The following is a 26,757-nucleotide window of genomic DNA, read 5'->3' on the forward strand; positions in this document are numbered from 1 at the left end:
AAATACCAAAAGACTACAGCTTTAAATATAATAACTACAATAAATACAGGTGGAACATTTAAAATAATTTCAAAGTGATAGCTGCTGACAATCAAACCAACCATGCTGGATAAAATATATAACAACCATCTTAAATTTTATATCCATTATTTCAATGGTGTCTGAATGGTACACTTCGCATCCATGTTTTGCATGATGGATAAACACTTCACTGGCTGGTTAATGAGCATGCAGTCAGGGTTGCAATTGCATAAAAGCAAAAACACGAAATGTTTTTGTTTTTTATGCAATTGGGATAGTCAAGCTAATGACAGTCACTGTGAAGTTAAAAAATGCCAATTAGCAGTTTAGCACTATAGGAAAAAGTGTTTTGTATCATCTTCTAACAAACCTCAAAAAATTATTTCGCTATTTCACCACATTTTATTCATATGATGAAAAATTTCATTAAGACTTTCATGATATAGTCTCTGGTATTTAACACATTTGCTACCAACTATGAGTATACTTGTAGTTGGTATATGAGCCACACAAGCCAGCTACGAGTATACTCGTATGATGCTTACCACCGGCAATGAGCTTACCTGTACTGACCTTGAAGAAGTGAAAATGCTTGGCTTGTGGAACTAGCAGTAAAACTGTGTATACTCATAGATGGTATATGCTCCACACAAGCCAACTACGAGTATACTCGTATGTCGATTACTGCTGGCAACGAGATTACCCGTACTGACCCTGAAGAAGTGAAATTGCTTGGCATATGGGAACAAACTATGCCGAAGTAGCGTCCCCAAAAAAATTCCAAGTAAAGCAAAAAATTAAGGAAAGCATTTTTAATGTCCCCAAAATCTATGTATTTATCGAGGACAATTGTTTTTATGATAACTTCCTGAAAGACTGGAGTATAAAAAAATAAATTCAGCACATCAAAAATAATCCAGCTTACTTTGTTTCACTTCAAGACAAAACAAAGCCATTTAATTTATCATGCATGTAACAGATGAACAAAGATCTGGCAGTAATTTCACATTCAGAATAAAGAAATTTAAAGCAAGTTGTAATTAACTATGAAAGTACCACAGGTTTAGTATTTTCAAAGTATCTGAAATATAAAAAGTACCGTGAGTGATGTATGTTAAAGAATTCCCATATTGTGCTCAAAATCATTTATCTGGATTAGGAAATGAGCTTTAATATGACTAATTCACATGAAAAATAAAGGGTGGTAACTGATGATGACAGTTAAGTTACTTCAATACAGATATGTAATCCACTAATTCTCGTAGACAGGCTTATACGTTGGTTATGCATTTCTAAATCACTTAAGGAATTGAACAACATAGATCCGAATATAAATTAAATTACACTTTAATAAATATTTCCGATATTTCGGCAACGGTACGTTGCCATTTTCAAAACGAACTTACAAAAAGGCACGTGCACGCAGGCACTACAACACTGTAACTGAGAATGAAGAGATGAAGCTATTGTTCTCCTAGAAGTCCTGATGGTGCCCTCTAGCGGGCTAAGTAGGTGTTTTTAGCCATTGGGCTGAAGGTCTGCTGATGTATCCCTCCCAAATTTGGGGCAGTCGCATACAACCAAATTTGTTGAGGTTTGAAAAGTTTCTTAGGGCTGAGGCTGATTCCATAAATAGTCTTTCGAATTTGTATTTGCTACGGTGTATTACTGTAGCTTTCTTCCACTGTATTCTGTGGCGTGTATCCAGAGCATGGTCTGCAAGACCAGAATGGCTTTTGTTGTCCTGCCTGTTTGGCAGGACAGCAAAAGTAAAGATAGTTTACAACTGCAAGGGACCTGGTATACACCAGGTAGGTCAACCACTTCCACTAGACCCTTGTGAAACCGGATGTAGTCCTTGTGTTCAGAAATTCTGATATTCGCTGTCCTACCTGTTTGGCCAAAGTAAGACAGTTTACAACTGCAAGGGACCTGGTATACACCAGGTAGGTCTAGTGGAAGTGGTTGACCTACTGGTGTATACCAGGTCCCTTGCAGTTGTAAACTGTCTTACTTTGGCCAAACAGGCAGGACAGTGAATATCAGAATTTCTGAACACAAGGACTACATCCGGTTTCACAAGTACAGCCATTCTGGTCTTGCAGACCATGCTCTGGATACATGCCACAGAATACAGTGGAAGAAAGCTACAGTAATACACCGTAGCAAATACAAATTCGAAAGACTATTTATGGAATCAGCCTCAGCCCTAAGAAACTTTCCAAACCTCAACAAATTTGGTTGTATGCGACTGCCCCAAATTTGGGAGGGATACATCAGCAGACCTTCAGCCCAATGGCCAAGAACACCTACTTAGCCCACTAGAGGGCACCATCAGGCCTTCTAGGAGAACAATAGCTTCATCTCGTCATTCTCAGTTACGGTGTTGTAGTGCCTGCATGCACGTGCCTTTTTGTAAGTTCCTTTTGAAAATGGCAACGTGACATTGCCAAAATATCAGAAATATTTATTAAAGTGTAATTTAATTTATATTCGGATCTATGTTGTTCAATTCCTTAAGTGATTTAGAAAAGTAATCCACTGATGGATTACATATGGTTGCAGTTGACACAGCTGCCAAATTTTCTTTTGCTCTCAGGAAGAGGAACTTTTTGATGTGCAAACAAATCTAACTGTATTCAGATTACCTATTTTTTTTTTTTTATCCTGGGCCAAATTCTCTTTCATGTTGAACTTCTGACCTAATGTCCAATCCTTATCTTCACATGGTGCCTCTCTTCATTAAGTATCCACTCGGTACTACTGAACAAACAAGGATGGGTTGGAAATTTGGAAAATAACAACCCAAAATTGTACTCTCTACCAGCTTAAACCTGACTTATGACAGTAAAACATAATGAGATTTTATGCCAGCTGGGGTGTTGCTTGGTAAAACAAGGCCTCACTATTTTCATCAGGGAACCAGGGCAAACAGTGAAAAGTCGGATACTGGAACAAACTCCAGCTCAACATCTAGAACAATAACAATAATCTCAACATCAGAAGAACTGAAGATAGGAACCATCAACATAAGGAGAATTAATGGAAAGGAAATCAAACTTGTAGAACTTGCAGAAGGTGAAGTTTGCAGAAGACAGATGCAAACAAGTTAATTGTTTTGGCAGGCACAAATGATTTGAAAGGTGAGAAATATGCAATAAGAGAAGAGTTGTTAGAAGCAAAAATGAAGAGTAAGAAAATAAAGATTGTGAGTTTACTGCCTCAGTATGATAGGACAGATTGAGAAGAAGGACCATTCTCCTGTCAATAAGAAGACAAGAGAATGGTGTGCAGTTTATAGATGTGTGGAGTGAATTCAATGGATGTAAGGATCTGTATATGCCTGATGGACTGCACTTAAATGGTTTTGAGTTAGGTGCTTGAAAAAAGTGAGAGTTTGGAAATGCCAAACCAGGGAAACTAAAGATATTAGAGAGAGAAGCAATCAAGCATGTATCTAGCCACCCCTGGGATAGATAAGTATGAGTGCAGGAATGATTATGAAGAGTTTGGTGCAGTTTTGCAGGTTTTGAATCTGAATGGGCAGATAATCAGGTAATGACATTATGAAAGGATAACTGTGAGCCCAAGGGAATATTGAAATGCATGTACATGAATGCCCAAAGTATCAGAAATAAAAGAGAGGAGTTTTTAGCACTGGTCAACTCAACTTGGCCAAATATTATTGGCATCAGTGAGATCTGATTGTCAGAGAATGATGTAGTTACAGGGATAGATCGGATTTCCATCCAATCTACAAAGAGTGTATATCAGATGGAAATGGTTCATTTGAGGTTGTCTGGTGTGAGAGAGGCCAACAGTATGAAATATATTGTTGGTTGCTGTTATAGACCTGGGGGCCCAGAAGAAATCATGAATGACATGCATCAGAAGATTAGCCGAATGAGTGCAGGCCAAGCAATTGTGAGAGACTTCAACTATGATGATATGGAATTGGATGTCAAAATGGAAATGGAATTTATACAGTTATTAAGGGATAATTAGCTGAAATAGCAGTGATGGAAAGAACCAGGAGTTTGAGAGTGTTGGATCTGATAACAGCATTAGAAGATCTATCTATAACTGCAGCAGCAACCCTATCTCTGATCAGGGAAAGTGACCATGAAGTCTTGTCCGGGGAGGTTGCTCAATGAAGAAATTTCAGTCAGGAAAGGAGTTTATATGGAACTACAAAGCTGATGATTATGACAAACTTAGGAGTCAACTTGATGCCATGGCATAGGAAACTACATGGAATGAATGTCATTAGTGCATGGGAAGTGGTCAGGGATTGTTTGAGCGAGGCAGTATCAGAGTTCATAGCCAGCGTCAGGAGGATAAACTGAGTTGACCAGCAATATAAAGCAGAAGCTGAAAAAAAAAGTAATCATGGTGGAAGGAATATAAACAACAAGGTAATCAGCATGCCACCAACAACATAAAGCACAAGCAAGAAGGGTTACTGGCATGGGTCTTCTTCAACCTTTTGGTTCTGTCCAGTGCTGGACAAAGGTCTCACCCATGGTTTTCCAGACCACTCGGTTTTCTGCCTCTCCCATCCATCTCACTCCTGCAATTTGTTCCAGTTCATCCCTCCACCTTCTTCTCGGTCTTCCTCTTTGTCTTGCTCCATTCATTGGTCTCCACTCTGTTGTTTTTCTAGTGCATCTCTCATCATTGCATCTGGCAATATGGCTGGCCCATCTCTGCTTGGCCTGTTTAATGTATTTTACAACATCCGTGGGATCTGTTTGAGATCTTATCCAGGTATTTATCTTCCTATTTCTTAATGTTATTTTTACATACTTCTCTCCATGCAATGTTGTGTTGTTCTCAGCTTTTTGTTTAGGGCTTCTGTTAAAGTCCATGTTTCTCCCCCGTATGTTAGGACAGGAAGTATGCATTGGTCGAAAGTTTTTCTTTTTAGATTCATAGGGATGTCACTTCTGAATATGTCTCTCATTTTCCCATAAGCCATCCATCCAAGATGAATTCTTCATTCAATCTCTTTTCTTTGGCAATCCTCAAATGATAACAATGGGCCCAAATATACATATGAGGTAACTTGTTCTATTTCATGGTTTTCAACTTTGACAGTTCTTTGGTTTATGTATTTATTCATCATTGGAACAATTGCTTTTTCTCTATTTATTTTTAATCCAATTACTCTGGAAGCTTCATTTAGCTGATTTAGACTTTCTTCCAGATCTTTAAGATTATCTGCTATTAGGACATCACATCATCTGAAATTTTCAGATAATGCAGCCTTTCGCCATTTATGTTTATTCCCTTTGTTTCCCAATCAAGGCTTCTAAAGACTTCTTCTAATGCAGTTGTAAATAGTCTGGGAGATATGGTATCACCTTGCTAGATGCCTTATGGGGTAAGGAAGGCTAAATCGGATTTTGAGAGAAAATTAGTTAAGAGGGTCAAAGTAAATCCAAAAGTTTTTTCGCTACGTAGCAAGTAAAAGAAAGAATGATTATGAAAAGATAATTTTTACTCAGTGCTAATGGTAGGAAAGTGACAGAAGCAGAAGAAATAGTTCAGTTACTAAGTTATCACTTTGCAAGGGTATATCATCCAGGACCACTATTCTTTAATTTGTACATTAATGATAGAGCAGAAGTGAAGAGTTTTCAGTTGTTTGATGATGTTGTAAAGGAAGGCAATAGTTGAGGTGATGTAGATATCTTACAGGTTTAAATAATATATTATTTACATTAAGGGGATATTAAATCCCATATTATTTCAAAGCCAAATAAGAAACTCAAAGATAGAAATCTGATCTAAGAGTTTCATGCCGAATATAGAAACTATATAAAGTTCGGCGAGTCCAAGCGTAAGCCAACACCTGGTAGTGCAATGCCAGGGCAACTCATTGCAAAGGTGGAGCAAGTTCCGATCACTGTTCTTAGTATTTACCCATAATGTAAAACAACAGCTCCTAGGAGATGTTGGCTTACGTTTGGACTCGCCGAACTTTATATAGTTTCTATATTCGGCATGAAACTCTTAGATCAGATTTCTATCTTTGAGTTTCTTATTTGGCTTTGAAATAATGTGGGATTTAATATCCTCTTAATTTAAATAATTTTGACGTCGCCAAATTGAAGCATCTTGGCTCTTTATTTTAAATAATTTATTGGTACACCTTCTTGGCAATTCGTACAGCAGAGTATATGTAAGTTCTGTTCACTACCATCTTGGTATTATTCAGGTCTACCTACTCACTGATGAGACCTCAAAAAAGGTTGAAACTGGTCTGGGTAGTGACCTTCTCTCATAATGTAGAACAGTAATACATCTCCTAGGAGCATGTTTTACATTATGGGTAAATACTAAGAACAGTGATCAGAACTTGCTCCACCTTTGCAACAAGTTGCCCTGGCATTGCACTACCAGGTGTTGGCTTACGCTTGGACTCGTCGAACTTCATATAGTTTCTATATTCGCCATGAAACTCTTAGATCAGATTTCTATCTTTGAGTTTCTTATTCGTCTTTGAAATAATGTGGGATTTAATATCCCCTTAATTTAAATAATGTTTATATTGCCGAACTGAAGCCTCTTGGCTCTTTATTTTAAATGATTTAAATAAATCGGCCATGTGGGCAAAGGACAATGGCTGTCAATTCAATGTTGTGACTTGCAGTTGGCGAAGTCATAGGGACTGATGTGAGCACTGAGGTAGATGAACTAGAGGGCTGCATCTGAACATGGAAGGACATAAGCGATTGAAGAAGTTACTGTTTTCTGAACAAGTTGAAGTAATAGGGCAGAGAAACTAATATTGAAAAAGTTGACTGTAAGAGAGAGAAACTTTAGCAGTGATCGTATATTTATTGATCCTTATTCGCAGAATAAATTGCAGAAGAGAGGGGGATAAAAATCGGCATGGGACTACTGAAATTAGTGAATGTATATCAGTTCTAAAGCAGGTACAAGAACTAGAGAGAATCTGCAATTTTTGTATACCAATGCAAGAAGCATTCAAAATAAGAGAGAAGAATTTTTGGCATTAGTCAGTGCAATATCACCAAAATTCTCGTGAAATGTACCCATCACATTCAGTGATGGGTAGTATTTTCAGGGATGACAGAGAAGATAGAATAGGGGGAGGAGTACTGTTGATGATAGTTGATGTGTTAAAGCCAAAGAAAGTAGTATATCAAGATGACAGACATGTGAATGAGAGTTCATCTGAGGCAGTCTGGTGTGAAATAGTGACCAATGCAACCAAATATACAATTGGATGTTGCTATAGGTGAGTGGGTACAGGGGGAGATATTGAATTCATGCATCAGCAAATTAGTGCAATGAGTGCAGGTTTAGTGATTATTATGGGGGATTTTAATTATGGTGATATCAAATGGAAGGAGGAAAAATATCATGTAGCAAAAAAGAAAATGTAGTTCATACATCTTCAACGAGATAATTACTTGAAACAGCACACAACTGAAGGGACATGTGTGTGAGAGTGTTGGACCTGGTTATTGGTTCAGGGGATATATGCATAACTAAGATGTCTTCATTACCTCCAACTGGTGAAAGCGATCATGTGGTATTGACTTGGGAGGTTGCAAAATCTGTGGATTTTTCTGTCAAGAAGGGGTATATATGGAACTACAGGTTAGGCAATTATAACAATCTTCGGAGTGAGCTTGCAGCCATCCCATGGCAGAACATATTGCAGGGGAAAGATATTAGCAGTGCATGGGATAAAATCAGCAGGTATCTGAGGAAAGCAATATCAATTGTGTCCCCTCTGTCTTCCTGACCAAGGTAAGCATTAGATGGATGAGCAGTAGTATCAAGCTTGATCTGCAAAAAAAATAAAATGTCATGAACAATGTACCAGGAGAAAGGAAATCAGTACACCCATGAGCAGTACAAGGCTCAAGTTAGGAAGGTTACCAACATAGTAAGAAAAGCTAAATCAGATTATGAGAAGACCTTAGCCAATGAGATCAAGGGTAATTCCGAAGAGTTCTTCCGCTATGTGCCAAGTAAAAGGAAGAATGACTTTGGAAGGATAACTTTAGTGGGTGCTGATGGTATTGAGGTGAAAAAATCAGATGTAATAGTCAAGTTACTGAGTGATCACTTTTCAAAAGTCTATCACCCCAAGTGAGGATATCTCTGTACCTGTAGCAATAACTAATGTGAGAATTAAAGTTAAGAAATCAGAGATATTTAATATATTGCAAAATTTAAATGCAAACACTGCTGCAGGTTTAGATGGAATATCAGCTCGGGTGTTGCGTAAATGTGCAAAGGAATTTTCAACGCCTCTTACTTGGATATTTAACTTAAGTTTGAACTCTGGTATGGTCCCTAAGGAGTGGAAGTTAGGCAAAGTGGTTCCTTTGCATAAACGTGGCTCTAAAACTGTGGTAGCTAATTACAGACCAATCACCATCTCAGGAGTAGTGGTAAAAGTATTGGAAAAGTTGATTAAAGACAAAATTCAAGAATGGGTGGATCAGGATATGATACTCTATAGAGGCCAACATGGTTTTGTTAAAGGTAGATCCTGCCTTAGCAATCTATCAACTTTTTATAATAGAATTGAATCTGAGTTGGACAAAGGAACTGGCTACAGAGTGGACTTCTGGATTTTCCCAAGGCCTTTGGAAATTTGCGCAACAGTGTTCCCATGGAACACTGTTGCGCAAATTGGAGCAGATGGAAATGGATACTAAATTGGTGATATGGATAGGAGAATGGCTCAGGGAGAGAGATACCAGAAGGTGGTGTATGGAGGAGCAGAGTCCAGAATGAGGCAGGTGACCAGTGGTGTGCTTCAGGGTTCTGTGCTTGGGCCATTGTTGTTTAATTTGTATATAAATGATATACGAAATGGCTTAAAGGGAGATATTCAGTTGCTTGCTGATGATGCGAAGTTGGGTAGCACAATAAAAAATTTTATTGTGCTACCCAACAAATTGATAGAACAGTACTCCAATCTCTTGGAGTACTGTTCTATCAATGTGTACTACATTGATAGAACAGTACTCCAAGAGATTGATGAGGCTAAGGATGTAGGGGTATTGGTAGATAGGGAGATGAAATTCAGGGGACACATTGCTAAGGTGTCCAAGATTGCACATAGGATTACTTGGTTGTTGAGGAACACACTGACATCCAGAGATAAAGAGGTTATTATTCCCCTTTATAAAGCGTTGATACTTCCACATTTGGATTACTGTGCTCAAGTCTGGTCACCTGGATTCCTTGGAGATGAGGAGGCAGTGGAGAGGGTTCAGAGGAGAGTGACCAAGTTCGTGAGTGATGTAAAAAATGATCCTTACATTGATAGATTGAGAGCTTGTGGATTGCAGAGGTTGGTTGATAGGCAGAGAAGAGGGGATATGATAGACACATTTAAATTACTGAAATGTTTTTATAGGATTGATGCAGGGGAAATGTTTCAGCTGTATGATAGTGATGGAAGAACAAGAGGTCATCCCTGGAAATTAAAGAAGAGTGTGGTTAACAAGGGTGTGAGAACAAGGTTTTTTGCCTGGAGGGTGGTGAATGAGTGAAATTCATTGTCTGACTTAGTTGTGAGTTCTTTGTCTGTAAATGAATTCAAAAAGAGATATGACAGATATGTTTTGCTAGTTTGGGTCTCCTGCGATGAGTCTACTGACTCCATGGAGATACCAGTAATAATAATAATAATATATATATATTTTTATTATTTGTTTGGGGTTCCCCCATTCCTCGACCACCCCTTAGGACTGGTTGAGCCCTCCTAATGAGGGAGGGTAAGAAGAGGGTAAGGGTAAAATGGGTAAGATAGCTGCATTACATAAAGGTGGCTCCAAGACAGAGGTATCATATTACAGACCAATTAGTATCTCTGGAGTCGTGGTTAAAGTATTGGAACAGTTGGTTAAAAATAAAATTCAGGAATGGGTGGATAGGAATATGATATTTTATAGGGGAAAACATGGCATTGTAAAAGGTAGGTCCGAAGTAATTTATTCATATTTTATAATAAGGTGACAGCAAAATTTGATAAAGGAAATGACCATGATATTGCTGGACTTTGCAAAAGCATTTGACAGAATACTGCATAGAAAACTATTACATAAGTTGAAGCAAATGGAAATATATGAGGCTGGTGGCATGGAGAGGGGGGGGGTTGATAGACAGACATTAGAGGGTGATGTATTGTAGAGTGGAATCAAGGCAAATGTGGATGACTAGTGGAGTGCCCCAGGGCTCTCTGTACTAGGACCACTACCCTTTAATTTATACATTAATAATATAATAGAAGATTTGAAGAGGGATATTCAGTTGTTTGCTGATGTTGCAAAACTAAGGGGGGCAATAGTTGAGGTGATGTAGATATCTTACAGGATGATTTAAATAAATTGGCCATGTGGGCAAAAGGATAATGACTGGCAATTCGATGTCGTAAAATGTAAGGTAATGTATTTCAGGATGAAAATATTACACACTTTGTATGACTGATGGTACTAGTTTACAGGAAAATGATGAGGCTAGGTATCTGGGGGGTGAGGTGATGGTAGATAGAGATTTGAAATTCGGAGAACATATTGCAAGAGTTGGCAAAATAGCTCAGAGGATTACTTGGATGCCAAAGAAAACATTGACAAGTAAAGATAGGTAGGTTATTATCCCTCTTTATAAGGATATGATTTGGCCACATGTTGACTGCTGTGCACAGATTTGTTCACCTGCATTTCTTGGGATCAGGAGGTGGTGGAGAGGATACAGAGATGAGTGACCAAGCTGGTGACAAGTCTGTGGAATGCTCCCTCCCTATGAGGATAGATTGAGGGTGTGTGGGTTGCAGAGTTTAGCTGACAGGCAGAGGAGAGGGGGATATAATAGAAACTTTTAAGTTACTAAAGGGATCTATATGACTGACACAAAAGAAAATTTTTAATACATGGGGAGTAGGGGGAAAACAAGGGGTCACACCTGGAAGTTGTCTAAGAGCGTAGTTAGTAAAGGTGTGCAGATTAGTTTCTTTATTTGGAAGGTGGTGAATGAGTGGAATGGATTGCCAGAGGTGGTTGTGAGCACCCCAACAGTGAATAGGTTTAAGGAGATGTATGATAGGTATTAATGTTAGAGTGTGTTAATGGATAGAGTAGGTCTCCCATGATGACTCTCAGAGAGTGCTCATATAAATAATAATAACTGGAAAAGTACCACATGGGTATAATTAGCAGAGACATAGAAGATAAACACAGGAAAGATTTTACTAAAAAATAAGTACAGGAAAACCTTGCTTAATGTGAATTCCATATGCGCAATAATCAGTTAGTGCGATTGAGTGAAATGATACTATTTCCCACTTTAAGCTAGTGATTAATCAGATAACACGATTTTTTTACATTACGCGAAATTTTTTGTCGCCAATCTGCAGCAAGCAAAAAAGCTGGAAATCATTAAGAGACATGAAAATGGTACCAATAATACAATGACTGTACTAGACCTGGGAGATAGAGCGAGTCTACAGTTCGGACTATATTAAATAAGAGCAAAGAATACAAAGAACAAGGAAAGTTGCTACTGGTTCTTTAAGCATGCAGATCAGTTGAAATAGAAGCCATTTAATGATTGAGATTGAGCGTTTTCTATCACTCTGGATAGAGGATTATAACTAACCAAAAAAAGAATACCACTTAGTACAAGGAATATTCAAGTTAAAGTTCTCAATATTTTTACCTCATCGAAAGAGACCAAACTTCAAGAGGAATATGAAAGCTTTACTGCAAGTTTAGGATGGTTTGAATGTTTTAAAAATCAAGCTGGACTACATAACATAAGAATAACTGGGGAATCTGCTAGTGCTGATAAAAGTTAAGTTCTGCAGCCAAGTTTCCTGAAGAATTGCAAAGGAAAATTCAGGAGGGTGATTATGAGGATCGGCAAATATTCAATGTTGACGAAACTGGTCTCTTTTGGAAACGTATGCCAATAAAAATTTTCCTAGCTAAAAGCAAAGCATCTCAACCAGGACAAAGTATCTAAAGATCGCCTTTTATTTTTAATCCTTTATTAGGAAGCAATGCATAGGCTTTAAACTCAAGTCTATGTTTATTTGTCGCACACAAAATCCAAAATCTAATATTATTGAAGAAATCAGCACAATTTGAAATTAACTTGGATTAAATGAACTGGATAATGAAGACGTGAGAAACTTGCTCAATTCCCATTCAGAACAGTTAAGAGAGAATGATCTTCTTCAACTAGAAGAACAGCATGCATACGAAGAAGAAAAGGAGTGCAAACAAGAAGAGAATGTTATGACTAAGAAGATAACTGCAAAAGAACTTAAGCTGGTTTTCAAACACAAGCATGCTAAGGAAATTTTGTTTGATGCTGATCTTAATATGGAACGAAGCTTCAAAGTCCGCTGAAATCTTGATAAAGCGATCGTCAGCTATCGCAAATTGCATGACAAGATGAAAAAGTTGAGTCCAATTCAAACATCTTTACTTAATTTTTTTGTAAAAACAGTAGCTCAATTAAATGTTTAGACATTAAATAAAATTTTAAGCAATTGATTTTTATCAACTTTGATGATTTTATCCTATAATATAGCTTATACTGTAATTTTTTTCCAAATTTACGCTAACTGATGGATGAACTGTAATTATTCCTATTGTTTATTGTATTCGCTTAGCGCACATTAATTGAAGTATTAATTAATTGCGTTAAGCGAGGTTTTCCTGTATAGTATGTTATATTTGGACAATAACAATCAAGAAAAGGAAGGAGTAGTGATAGCGTTCAACACCAAACATGAAGTTTATGAACTTCTTTACTGGAAGAGTTTCAAGTAGCTATGTGGGCAAACTTCAAAATAGGGAAATGGACAATGAAACTTATTTGTGCCTATGGTCCCACAGAAGGTTCTCCTAAGGAAGAAGTAGGAGAATTTTCCGAGTCACAGCAGGCAGGTGACAAAGAAAATGGAAAAGACATTTGGAGATCATAAACAGCAGAGTAAGAAAAGAATCCCACTAGATATATAGAAAAGTTTTGGGCAAATTTGGAGAAAAAGGCAAAGCTAATAATAATGGTAACTATCAGCTGGATTTCTACTTAGGATACATCGTTACTAACATCATGTTCAAACATAAATATGTGCACTAGTTCACATGTAGAGAAGACACAAGAAATAAGAAAAGCCTTATTGTTGATAGTGATACCTTCATGCTGGTTAAGAATAGAATATTATACAGAGGATTTGAAACTGGAAGTGACCATCACCTAATTTTAAGCAGAATAAACATGATCACAATGATAGAACAGTGTGTAAAAAAAGTTTTAAAAAGAATTAAATTTGAGCAGCTTTTTCTGTGAACAGTAGACTCGCTGTACAAACATTACTGAAGAAAACATTGATCGATTCAGCTATGGAGGATGCAGTTGTCTGCAAGGATAGAACAATAAGAACAGAATGGCAGACACATGAAGTTAAAGAAGAAGGCATAATTGAAAGTTCCTGGCAAAGAAATTGGCAGATGCCCTAAAATAATAAATAAATAGAAAAATGTAAGCGAGCTAAGCTGTGTGTAAAAGTAGCTAAACAAAAGTCAGGGGAAACACTTTGGTAAGAATATAGAAGGTAAATATCAGGAAAGTGACAAAATATTCTGGAGGCTATTGAAAAGCTTAGAAATGGAGGAAAAAGTACTGTACAAGATATCAAAAATGATGAAGGTGACATGAAAACTGAAGATAAGTATATCCTAGATGTCTGGAGTAATTACTTTGAAAGACTATTACATGAAACAAGCAGTAACAGAACAGTAGTAGAAAAGTTTCAACAGGAATGCAATGGGGATGTGAGTTCAATGTTGCAAAATGTAAGGTTTTAAAATTTGGAAAACAAAGATGGGATGCAGAAATTATGCTTGGTGAGAATATATTGTTGGAGGTAGAGGAAATAAGAGATCTAGGGGTGATGGTGGATAAGGATCTAAAATTAGGGGACACATCGCTAAAATTGTGAAGACAACACAAAGGCTTCTGGAAATGATGTGGAGGACACTGACGTGTAGAAGTAGGGAGATTCTTGTTCCATTGTATAAGGCTTTGATTAGGCCACACATGGACTATTTGGTCACCGGATTTTCAGAAGGATGAAGATATGTTGGAAAGGATCCAAAGGCGACTGACTAAGGTAGTTTCTGACCTCTGGAATGTCGAGTATGAGGAAAGGTTGAGAAGATATAATTTGCAGAGTCTGGTGGACAGGAGGAAGAGGGGAGATATGATAGAGACCTACAAGTTGGTAAGGGTGTGAGTAGGAGAGTGAGGTTTTTTTCTTGTAGAGTTGTGAATGATTGGAATGCCTTGCCTGAGAGTGTGGTGTCTGCAAGGAGTTTGAGCATGTTTAAGAGACGGTATGATGAGATGTGTGTGTGTGTGTGATAAAAAGACCTCCCAGATGAGTCTTTGACTCCTTGAGGTAATAATAATAATATCAATACTTGAGGTAGACAAACTATCAAAATCTTGAAATGTGGAAAGGCAGCTAGAGTAGATAATATTCAACAGATATATTCAAATATGGATGTTTTATGAATTATGCAATGCAGCTGCTGCAAAAAAGGTTTGCAGCAGCTGCATTGCATAATTCAGAGGACCTGGTTAGAAGGTCAAATTCAATTCCAGATGATTAGAGTAGGGCTCTCATAGCTCTCATACTTCCCAACTATAAAAATGGGAATACCAGTGAATGTAAGAATTACAGAGGGATTTCTCAACTAAGTGTTCCAGGTAAGATTTATGCAAGCATACTTGAGAAGAGGCTGAGAAAACTGAAGAGAAACTTGGAGAACAAGAAGCTGGAGTCAGATCGAATAAAGGTTGTTGGGATCAAATTTTCACTTTACAACAAATAGTTGAAAAATCATGGGAATATGACAAGGAGCCAGAGAAAAGCTTTTCAAAACACTAAAATTATATGGGATAAATAGAACATTATACAAAGCAGTACATAGTCTATATTTATGTTGTAAGTCAGCAGTTAGAATTGAAGGAAATATAGAAAGATGGTTTGATGTAAAATCAGGATAAGACAAGGATGCACGTTATCCTCCATTATTATTCATCATCTGTAGGAATCAAGTTATAAAAGTGATATTAAACTTAATAGCAAAATTGGAGAATTCAAACAGCTCTTTGATTGCAGAGGGTGTGCTCTCAAACATATCCAATGCAAGTATTCAAGATTCTCTAATGAAATTGAATAAAGCTGTAACAAATTTGGCATGATAATCAATAATAAAATGACTAAAACTATGAAAATAGGCAGTAAAATAAAATATTTAACAGTATTTAGTAAGATGCAATTTAAATTTGGAAATAAACAACAGAATAAGTGAAATTGGTATGGTGGGGAGCACCACCTGCATCATATTGTGACGGAGGAAGTGAGAGAAGACACGCCTTGGACTATGTTGTATGCAGATGACATCATGCTGTGTGCAGAATCAAGAGAAGAAGTGGCAGCCAAACTGGAAATTTGGAGGAAAGTACTGGAAGAGAGGTATGAGACTGAGCAGAAGTAAGACCGAGTATATGTGTTGCAAAGCGGATGGCAGCCAGGAGACAGATCTGGAGCTGGAAGGAAATGTCATCAGGAAGGTCAGTGACTTTAGATACTTAGGTTCACCAATGAAAGAGGATGGTGAGGCTGAGAAGGAAGTGGGATGCAGGATACAAGCAGAATGGAGGAACTGGAGAGAGATGGCTGGAGTGCTATGTGATAAGAGGGTGCTGATCAATCTAAAAGGCAAAATTTACAGGACAGTAGTGAGACCAGCTAAAAGACGTATGCTTTGGAAACTGTGGCCCTGAGGAAAAATAACATCAGCAGGATGGAGGCAGCAGAGATGGGAATGCTTAGGTGGATGTGTGGTGTGACCAGAAAGGATCATCTGAGAAATGATTATGTAAGGGGGACAGTGAAAGTTACAAACTTAGGAGCAAAGATATAGGAAGCAAGGTTGAGATGGTTTGGTCATGTGATGAGAAGGGAGGAAGAGTGTGTGGGAAGAAAGGTCATGCCGATGGATGTGCAGGGGAAGAGGAAGCGTGGACGGACTTGAGGATGAAGAACTTGGATGTGGCTACAGCCCAAGACAGGAAGTTGTGGAGGAGACTCACCACAAACAGCGACCCTACTTAAGTGGGAAAAGCTGCAAAAGAAGAAGAAGGTGTGGCAGGAAGCCAATTCAACAAATGTATATGGAATAAGAGAGAAATTAGCCAAATCACCAAACTAGCAATATATAAGACAGTGTTCAAATCAGTTTTAAGTTATGGATGAGAGTGGGGTTAGAAATATACCACTAGATCAAAAATGAAAGACCACAGATATGAGAGTTCTGAGAAAAAATAGGGGTCTGAACAAATGGCGTCAATGGCAGAATCATATTAAAATTGAACATATTAGGAAGGAAGGAAGCTGACATTGTTAGCACTCAATATGTGAGCGGAGCTAATCTAAGATGGTATGGTAATTTAAACAGAATGGGAGAGAAAAGTTTAGCAAACCTGATGTTTGATGCCAAGATTGCAGTAAAAAGATCCAGAGGAAGACCAAGATCTGTGTGGATTGATTCAGTTAGAAAACCAAAATGTTAAAGACAACATTGCAGCACTGACAAGTAATACACTAGTTTGGTGGAAAATTGTTCATAGGAGATTATTAATGATCTAAACTTAATTGCATAGATATAAATTAAAGGTACCAAGAAATTATATACCTGGTTTAATCCTCTATCCAAGTGTAAGCAAACAAAGTTTGTGCCTGAAGCATTTTCAGGACTGAGGCAACTTGTACATAGAGGCTAATGAGTTCACATCACTTGCCTTAAGTGGAAAAACTTTAATTGCATAGTGCTATCATAGTAGTCTGCACATTCTACATTGATGATGTGCTAGCATTATCAAAGGCACTTTAAAGACATGCTCATCAATCACAGTCATGTGCATGGAGTACAATAGTGATGCTCTTCACAGTGATTTTCTAGTGTGAGGTGGAGGTTAACAAGATCAAATACATAGATCAAACATAATGGTGGCAAAAAGAGTGATCATAACGAGGGACTTTAATTACCTAAACATCAATTGAGTAGCAGTAAGATCTCACAAGAAGAATGAAACTGAATTTAATGAGATGCTGCAAAAGAACTTCCTCAAGTGGCATGTGACAGAAGGAACTTCAGGTCAAAGAGTGTTAGATTTGATTATAGTGTCAGAGGGGGGGATTTCAGTTAAACACGTGACTATTCTGCCTCCGGTCGATGACAGTGACCCTGCGGTACTCACTCGGGAAAGGCTAAGTTTATAAATATTCCATTTAGAAAATATTGCATGCTGAACTACAAAGAGGAAAGTATGACCAACTGAGAAGTATGCTGGATTCTGCACCATGGTATCAGTTGTTGGATGAGAAGGATATTGACAGTGCACGACCAGTGTTTGAAAATTACTTAAATGGGGCAATATCAGAATGTGTCCTTAGAATTCAAAGAATAAATAGAGTAAGAGTGAAATGGAAGTGTAATCTTAACAAGCAAATGATATGTAAGAAAACATGATGTGGAAGGTATACTGTGTGCATTCTAATGGAGCAATGCAAAATACCCCCAGTATTCTTAGCATTCTCAATGTAAAATGTTATGACCTTCATCTTTTCAATCATATAAAATAACAGTAATAATTTCTCGACTATTTGTCTGAAAGTGAAAATCAGATCATGACAATCTCAATTTGGCTTTCAAGATTCTAATTCTCCAATTTCCCTTCCACAATTTTTCTTGGTCTGAATTATTGTTTACATAAATCTCTACCTAGAACACTAAGTAGAGAAATTCCTCTATAATTCTCAGACTGTTTTATTTCCCTTTATATAGAAGGGAACAATGACAGCTATATTACAATCATCCAGAGTTCAACGTTTTGAAAATGCCTTCTGAATAATTGCAGTAATACTGCAGTACTGGCACTATAAAACATTTATACTTTTATATCTGAGTAATAGGGGTGCTTAAGGGTCAAAGCTATATAACTGAGAGGAGACCTCCACATAGCCTTTAAAGGAATGCAGAGAACCGATCAGGGATTTTGACATAATGTCCAATCCTCACCTTCTCGTGATATACAGAATGATATACTTGGATACAGAATGAATGAGGATGGACTGGCAATTTGGTATTTAGGCGACCAATTGTATTCTTCGTTGGCTTAAACCAAAAAAAAAAAAAATCATGGTACAACATGACAGGATTTCATTCAGGCTGGGGCATCACCCGGTTAAACAAGGCTCCCATTGTTTTTGCCAGGGAACCAGCAAAAAGTCAGCTACTGGAACAAATCCTAAAACCCACCCCAACTCAATATTACCAGAGTTCAAGATCAGTAGTATCAACATAAGAAGTTGATAGTATCGATGAATGGCAAAGAAATGGAGCTAGCTGAGGAATTGGATAAGTACCAGATCGACATAATAGGAGTGACTGAAACAAAAAAGGCAAAAACTGGAGAGATCTTTCTGAGTAATAAATACAAAATGTTATATTCAGGAAATGACAGTCAAGGAAAAGAAGGAGTAGTCATAGTATTCAACCCTAAATACGAGGCTAGTCTTCTTGAATGGCAGGCAGTCTCAAGTAGAGTGATGTGGGCAAATATGAGAATGGGGAACTGGACAATGAGACTAATTTGTGCCTATGGTCCCACAGAAGGTTCTACTAAGGTAGAAGAGAAGGAATTTTTTGAGGCTTTAGAGAAAGCAACTGACACAATGAAAAAAAAAAAAAAAAGTTAGTCCTTGTTGGGGATCTAGATAGCAGAGCAGGAAATAATTGTCAGACATACAAAAATATTTTGGGAAAATTTGGAGAAAAGAGCAAAGCTAATAATAATGGCAAATACCTGTTGGATTTCTGCTCAGAACATGGATCTGAGCAGAAATCCAACATGATCACTTCCAACAGGCAAATACCTGTTGGAAGTGATCATACTAATTGACTATGATCACTTCCAATTTCAAATCAGACGATTTGAAATTGGAAGTGATCACCATTTAGTCTTCATCAGAATAAAATTGAATTTCATATTGAAAAGAATAACATGTAAGAAAGTTTTAAAGCGAATAAAAGTTGAGCAGCTCTCAGATGTGAACTGTAGACTAAAATACACAAACATGACTGAAGAAAAAATGAAAGAGTTTGAGAACAGGAACCAAACCTTGGAGATTCAGTGGCAAGCCCAGAAAACACTGATTGATTCAACCAGAGGCATGTGGTCAGGTTGACTGTAAGGATAGAAAAATCAGAACCCCCATGGTAGACATAGGAAGTTAAAGAGGCAGTGAAAGAAAAGAAGAAACCATATCAAAAGTTTCTGGAAAATAAGTTAGCTTGTGCTCTTAGAGAATACAGAGACAAATGTAAGAAAGCTAAACACTCTGTGAAACTAGCTAAACAAAAGTCATGGGAGGACTTTGGTAAGAATATAGAAAATAAATATCAAGAAGGTGGCAAGATATTCTGGAGGTTGTTGAAGAAGCTCAGAAATGGAGGAAAGAGTGCTGTAAAAGGAATTAGAAATGATAAAGCTGACATGAAAACAGGAGAAAAATATCCTTAAAGTATGGAGTAATTACATCGAAAAATTGCTAAATGAAACAAGCAGTGATGACAGCACAGTGGTAAAAAATACTGACCAGGCATGCAGTCAGGAATACATATCCATACTTGAAGCAATCAAAAGCCTGAAATGTGGAAAGGCAACAGGAATAGATGATATTCGACCAGAAATGCAGAAGTATGGAGGTATAAAAGTCTTACAGTGGCTGCACTGCATAGTTCAGAAGGCCTGGACAGAGGGACAAATTCCTGATAATTGGAGTAGAGCTTTCATAGTACCCATATATAAAAAGGGAAATAAAACTGAAATTGAGAATTACAGAGGTATTTCATTACCGAGTGTTCCTGGTAAGATATATGCAAGTATACTTGAGAAACAGTTGAGAAGAATTGTGGAAGAAAAGCTTGGTGAAGAACAAGCTGGATTCAGGTCAAACAGAGGCTGTCAGGATCAGATTTTCACTTTACGAAAGATAGTTGAGAAATCATAGGAATATAACAAAGATCTGTATTTAAGTTTTGCAGATCTGGAAAAGGCATATGACAAGGTGCCAAGAGAGAAGCTATTTAAAACGCTATTGAATATTAATTCAAAACGCTATTGAATATAATAATTGATACAATGGGGCATTATATCACACAATACTTAGTCTTTATTTGAGTTGTAAGTCAGCAGTTAGAATTGAAGGAAATACAGAAAAGTGGTTTAATGTTAAATCTGGTGTCAGACAAGGATGTACGTTATCCCCTCTGTTATTCATTATCTATATGGATCACATTATGAAGGAAAGTGGTATTAAACCTGATATAAAAATCAGAGATGTTAATCTCTGCACTTTGCTTTATGTAGATGATGTTATACTTTTAAATAAATCCAGTACAGGTCTGCAAGATTCCCTGACTAAATTGAATAACTGTTGTAATAGATATGATATGAAGGTCAGCAATAACAAGACAAAGTCAGTGAAAATAGGCAGAAGAATTGAAAATATCAACTGCATTGTGAATGGAGAACCTATAGAACAAATAAAACGTTTCATCTGCTTAGGCACAATTTTTAGTGAAGATGGTAAATTAAATATGGAAATAGACAACAGAATCAACAAAGCTTCTATGGTAAGTAGTCAACTGAATAAATTTATATGGAATAAGGGAGAAAGCCAAAACACTAAATTAACTGTATATAAGGCAGCATTTAAGCCAATTTTAACTTATGGATTTGAGAGCTAGGTCAGAAGTAAAACACTTGACCAAAGACTAGAGAAAACAGAATGAAAGTCCTGAGAAAGATTAGGGGCATGAACAGATGGCATCGATGGCAATATCATATTAAAAATGAGGATATTAGGATAGAACTTGCCACTGTCAGCATCCAGGAATGTCTTAGCAGAACTAATCTCAGGTGATATGGTCACTTAAACAGAATGGGAGAGGAAAGATTAGCAAAACAAATGTTCTCTGCTAGGTTGGCAGGAAAAAGACCAAGATATAGGTGGATTGATACAGTAAAAAGTGCCTTAGAAGATAGAAATATAAGATATGATAATGTCGGAGTCTTGACAGGTAACAGACTGATTTGAAGGAAAATTGTAGATAGGAAGTAAGTAATGATGTAAATTTTTCATGTAGTACTATCATATCCTGTACACTCCTTGAGGGTATATATCAAGAATTTGATGATGTTGATATCTGAGTAATTTCTGTTCAAATATAATCTACTCCACCTGCATTTCCATGTTTCAGGCTTTTGATAGCCTTTTCTACATCACATATTAATATGTATTCCTAATTGCAGTTCTTCTTGAATATTTCTACCCACTGTTCCTGCCACTGCCTGTTTCCTTCAGCAGTCTTTCAAAATTAATTAGTCTAGAAATCTAAAATATCTCTATATTTAGTTTCATGTCACCTTTATCATCTTTATTATCATTCCTTTTACTATAATCTTTCATCCATTTCTAAGTCTTCAGAACATTCTGAAACCTTGCTGATATTTATTTTGAATATTAGTCTTCCCATGATTTTGGTTTTGCCACTTTTAGCTTAACTTTCTTACACTTTTCTCTGTATTCTCTTAGAGCATCTGCTGAATTTCTTGTTGGGAACTTTCAATATGGTTTCTTCTTTTCCAGGATTGCCTCTTTAACTTCTTGCATCCACCATAGATAGATTTCTGACTTTTCTATTCTTAGTGAAGAATTTATGGAGACATAACACGTGTTAGAATAATTATTTTACTTATAATTAAGAAAATAACATTCGATGTTTCGACCTCTGTATTGAGGTCATCATCAGGAAAACATACATATGTATAGGACACAAGCTACATGACACTACACTGCACTACACAAAAGTAAGATGAATCTAAATGCCTGTTAATCATTTACCCTAGCCTGATCTCTGGTGAGAAAAAAATATATTAAAGATTAATTCACAAAATAACAACCGTTTCATACTAATATACAGATGATAAAAAAAAAGTATAGCAGAACTACATTAAACAATTTCTGAAGTCCTCATATTAGGGTTTTCTTCTGTTTGGGGTTGTTCTAGATGATATATAGGTTGAAGATGGGTCTTTCAAATTCTTGGAATAATTAATCCATCATTCTTGTTCAGATTTGAATGATGTTTCAGCATTTCATGGACTTCTTTGAACTTTCGTTCAAACAAAGTTTTGGTGCGATGTAGGAACTTGGTGCCTTTCCAGTCAATTCTGTGACATGTTTGAAGTGCATGGTCTGACAGGCTTGTTTTACTATAGTGGAGGAATTTAATGTGGCATTTGTATTCATCTTTTCTTATTGGGATGGTGTGCTCTGTTTTCCTTATGTAAGGTGGGTTGCAAATGCACTGAATTTTGTAAACCCCTGGGTGGGGAAGGTATGGAACTTTGGAAGAGCTGTCTCCAAATTTCTTAATTTTGCAGGAGGTTTAAAGGTTGCCTTAATATTGTATTCAAGTAGTGTTCTATCTATTTTTTATGATATGCCCTTTATACGGTATGGCTATGGAATTCTTGTAATCTTTTCTGCTTTTAATGGCATTTTTGTGGAAGATCTTGTGAACTGCTTTTTTTTTTTTTTTTTTAAATTGTAGCCATGTTTTAAAAATGTTTGGCTAATAATTTAAAATTTTTGTTCAGAGCCTGTTCAATGGAGCAAATTATTAGGCTCTGTGTTTGAGGGTGCTGATGACCTCTAATTTTTGTGCTGGATGGTGGTATGAATTTTTATATATATATTGGCCTATGTGTGTAGGTTTGCAGTAGACTGAAGGAGAGGCAACCTGAGGGAAGACATGTGACAAGTGTGTCTAGAAAAGAAAGAGAATTACTGTTTTTGATCTTGATGATGAATTAGAAACATTGGGTTGTTTGTTCAGGTGGTTTAGGAATGTATTTAATGTTTCGCAGTTGTAGGATCAAATGGCAAAAATTGCTTTAGGCTGGCTTTACAATAATATTAAAATAAACACAACTGTAAATAACACTAATAATAGTAAAACAAAACATTTAACAAAAAATTTAAATGATTTTTTTTTTTTTCTGAAAACCTGCTCAAAAACCAAAGTCAACTTATCTATCATGTTTTAATAATAATAATAAAAAAACTTGGAATATAAATGAAAAAATGTTAAATTGATGTGCTAAACAAACAAATGTTCATATTTCCAGCTTGTTTAACGATAATATAAATTTTCTTATTCAAATCCACAAACGTTTTAGATAATACACTAATTCTGCTTTTGTATTAAAACAGATTTGCTACCATCACTTTTCCATTTTTGTGTGTATGTGTGTGTCAATGAAGTGAACACTTCACCATTTCATCAGATTATTGCAAATTACTAAAAGATCATTTTTAATAATAAAAAGCTGTTCAAATGTTTTGAAATCCTAAAAACAAGCATATTCATCAGTGCAACCTCTTACACATGACTTTTTCCCCCCCTCTTTTTCACTGTTGTGTTACCTGCATTATATATATATATATATATATATATATATATATATATATATATATATAGTTGTCTGGCAAAAAAAAAAAAAAAAAAAACTGAATATTTGTTCTGTCCATGTGAGTTAAGAGGAAACAAAAAGAAACACACACATATATATGCAAAAAAGTGGATACAAATGTCGTGATCTTGAAAAAAATAACTGAATGCACATTTTATTTAATATCTTTTCTATAGAGTGAGATCTTGTAGATTTAGTACTTTACCCTATCCCCAAAATTTCATTCATGTGAACTGTAAAAATTAAATAAAAAAAATTCATGCCTTAGAAAATCACAATCAAGCAGATTCGACCAACATCATTTTTAATGCATTCTAAAAGAAATTTAGCCATGGTAATGTGGGCATCATGATAAGAAAGTATTAGAGAGAGAGAGAGAGAGAGTGTGCGCATGCCCACTGAATAATTTTTCCCATGCATGCAGGATCTAAGTAGCCAGCTTTTTTAAAGACAACATTTTAAGGCATAGACTGCTTAATAAGAGACTTAAATGTGCATTGTATAAAGCAAGAAGGTAGTATGATATTCAGTGGAAAAATGGATCAACAGTTGACTTAAGTGACTGAGTGTAGTGTAACAGTTAGCTCCAGACATCCTGGTGTATATATAGATCACCATCTAGCAAAATGGCAATCCTCTGGTCTGCAATAGATAGTATACATTCAGTCAAATAGCTATGAAATTCAATGGTGGCCTGCAAAAGCAGCATACAGGTTCAAGCATATTTGACCAAGATAATTGTTAATGCATTCTAAAAGAAATTTAGTCATGGTAATGTGTCAACTGGTACAACAAAACTGCTCTTCAAATCTGATGGGAGAACCAGGGTATGGTGATAGCAGCAAGAACCAATGGTTCCATTGTGCTGGGTAGACAACCAGTGGATCAATGCTGATGTGATTATTTCTTTGGCACATTTAGTCCCAAGACACTGGTGGAGTAATGTATGAATGCCACAGACAACTTGGACAAAGTTGCTAAACCAGGTACATGTTCAGAGTTTATCCTTTTAACAATGGTCACAAGGCAAAAATTATTTAAGAATGATTCAAAGATATAAAGGTTATCACACTTCAATGTCTTATTTATTCAGTCAACAGATATCAACCCAATTTCAGCATCAATGGAATTAAGTGGAATGAGATATTTGTGACAGCTATTTGCACACAGTCCAATGTGACATAACTGTACAGGTGTAAAAGCATAGTCCCATAAGTCAATGCACCAATGAGCTGAAGATGTTCCAAGACTGCTATGTGCAATAGGTAGGTATGCCTAATAAACTGGTTACTGAGAGTAAAAACACATACACATACAACACAGAATAGTTCAAAACAAAACATACCTGTTCGGTCATACCACACCAATAATTTGAATAGGCACCCAGAGATTCCAGCAAAGGAGCAATAACTACTCTAAAATAAGGAGAAAGAAGCAGTTATATCATGACAGGGGGGAAAATCAAGAATTTTTATAATTTTTTCATAAAGAACTGTTTCTGCATAATTCTTAATATTTGACTGAATGAAAATAATTTATTCTATATTAGATAAATATAAAATACATTTAAGTTCCCAAAACACTAAACTAACATTTCACTTCAAACATTTCATTATATGACATGTTTGAAGTGGTTTTAAGTTATAGATCTGAGAATTGAGTTAGGAATAAATAACTAATCAAAGACTAAAGACTACAGATATAAAAGAACATGAGCAGAGCTAACATAAGGTGGTATTGATCAATTCATCAGATGTCAGGAAGGCAAGAAAGGCCCAAAAGAAAAGCAAGATCTATGAAGATTAATTGAGCCCCAAAAGAATGAAAGGTAAGATCTGAGAATATGTTCCTGCACATCTGACAATGTGGAGTGAAACTGTTGAAAGGAAAAAACTAGTAATAATGTAAACCCAATCAAGCACTATTATCATATTTGTTGTACATCCCTTGAAGATATACAGCAGAAATTGATGATATATGTTCCCACTTACATTTTCCTGATACTTAATAAATCTGTTATTCATTTGTTAGTTTAATTCTTGTAGTGTTTTTTTTTTCTTTTATAGCAGAGTATAATATGAATGCTCCCATTATTAATCTTTTATTTATTAACAATATCTAAAAGTTAAATTCCTAATAATACTAATTAATTTTCTTTTATAGCAAAAAGTAAGATAGAAAATATCCAGGAAAAATGCAATTGACCATATTTCTGTACCTGAGACAGGATACATCAAAATGTTGAATTATGACAGGCAGTTGGAGTAGATGATATCTGATAGTAAATATTGAAATATGGGGTATACAAGCTTTTACAGTGGCTAGGTTACATATTCTCAAGGCCTGATCAGAACAATGAATTCCAGGATTATGAAATATGCCTACTGCAGGAAATGAAAAATAAATTCCAACTAGCTGCTCAGAATAAGACTTATGCAAGATATCCAAGATTTATGTTGGAAAAAAAAAAAAAAAAAATTGGTGGAAAAGGGCTTAAGTCAAACTTACTGCCAAGATTAAATTTTTACTTCAAGGCAAATAGTCAAGAAATCAGGAAAATGCAACAAAGATCACTCAAGTTTTGTTGATCTTGAAAAGGAATACGACGGGCTATCAAAGAGAGATGTTCAAAACAACAAACAAGCATTATCATCTGAAATATAACTTCCAGGTGTATACAGGATACTATGATAATACTATAAAATTAAGTTTATGTTATTACTAGCTTCCTTCAAAAAAATATTTTTTCCAAATATGCTATTTGTCAGGTTTCCAATGCTATCAGACAGTGCATTATGGCATCAAACACTATTTTATCAATCTTTTCCCTTCCTAATTATTTTCAAATAATAAATTAATAATAATAATAAATTTAATTAAATTCAAATAATTATTTGCTGGGGCCTGGTTGGCCGAGTGGATAGTGTATTCACTCTCTAGCCAAGAGGATGTGGGTTCAAATCCTGCCATGGGCATGGATGTTTGTGATTGCCTGTGGAAATACCAGTGGTGGTCAGCGGTAGATGGCACTGGTGTAGTTGCGGTCAGTTGGTG

The 26,757-nt window shown here is 36.2% G+C and overlaps 1 protein-coding gene across 1 annotated transcript in view; it reads right to left on the reverse strand.

Annotated features, from left to right (window-relative positions):
- Window positions 1–26,757, reverse strand: part of LOC150095481 (glycosyltransferase 25 family member-like) — a 218,152-nt gene that overhangs the window by 127,972 nt on the left and 63,423 nt on the right. Inside the window, exon 4 of the mRNA XM_090410197.1 lies at window positions 25,049–25,118. Within this exon, the coding sequence (XP_090266323.1) occupies window positions 25,049–25,118 (70 nt within the window). The remainder of the gene's footprint in view (window positions 1–25,048; window positions 25,119–26,757) is intronic.

The sequence above is a fragment of the Typopeltis vanoorti genome, chromosome 20, assembly GCF_054136105.1.
Source record: "Typopeltis vanoorti isolate ZY-2024b chromosome 20, IOZ_Tvanoo_1.0, whole genome shotgun sequence".
NCBI classification, from domain to species: Eukaryota; Metazoa; Arthropoda; class Arachnida; order Uropygi; family Thelyphonidae; genus Typopeltis; species Typopeltis vanoorti.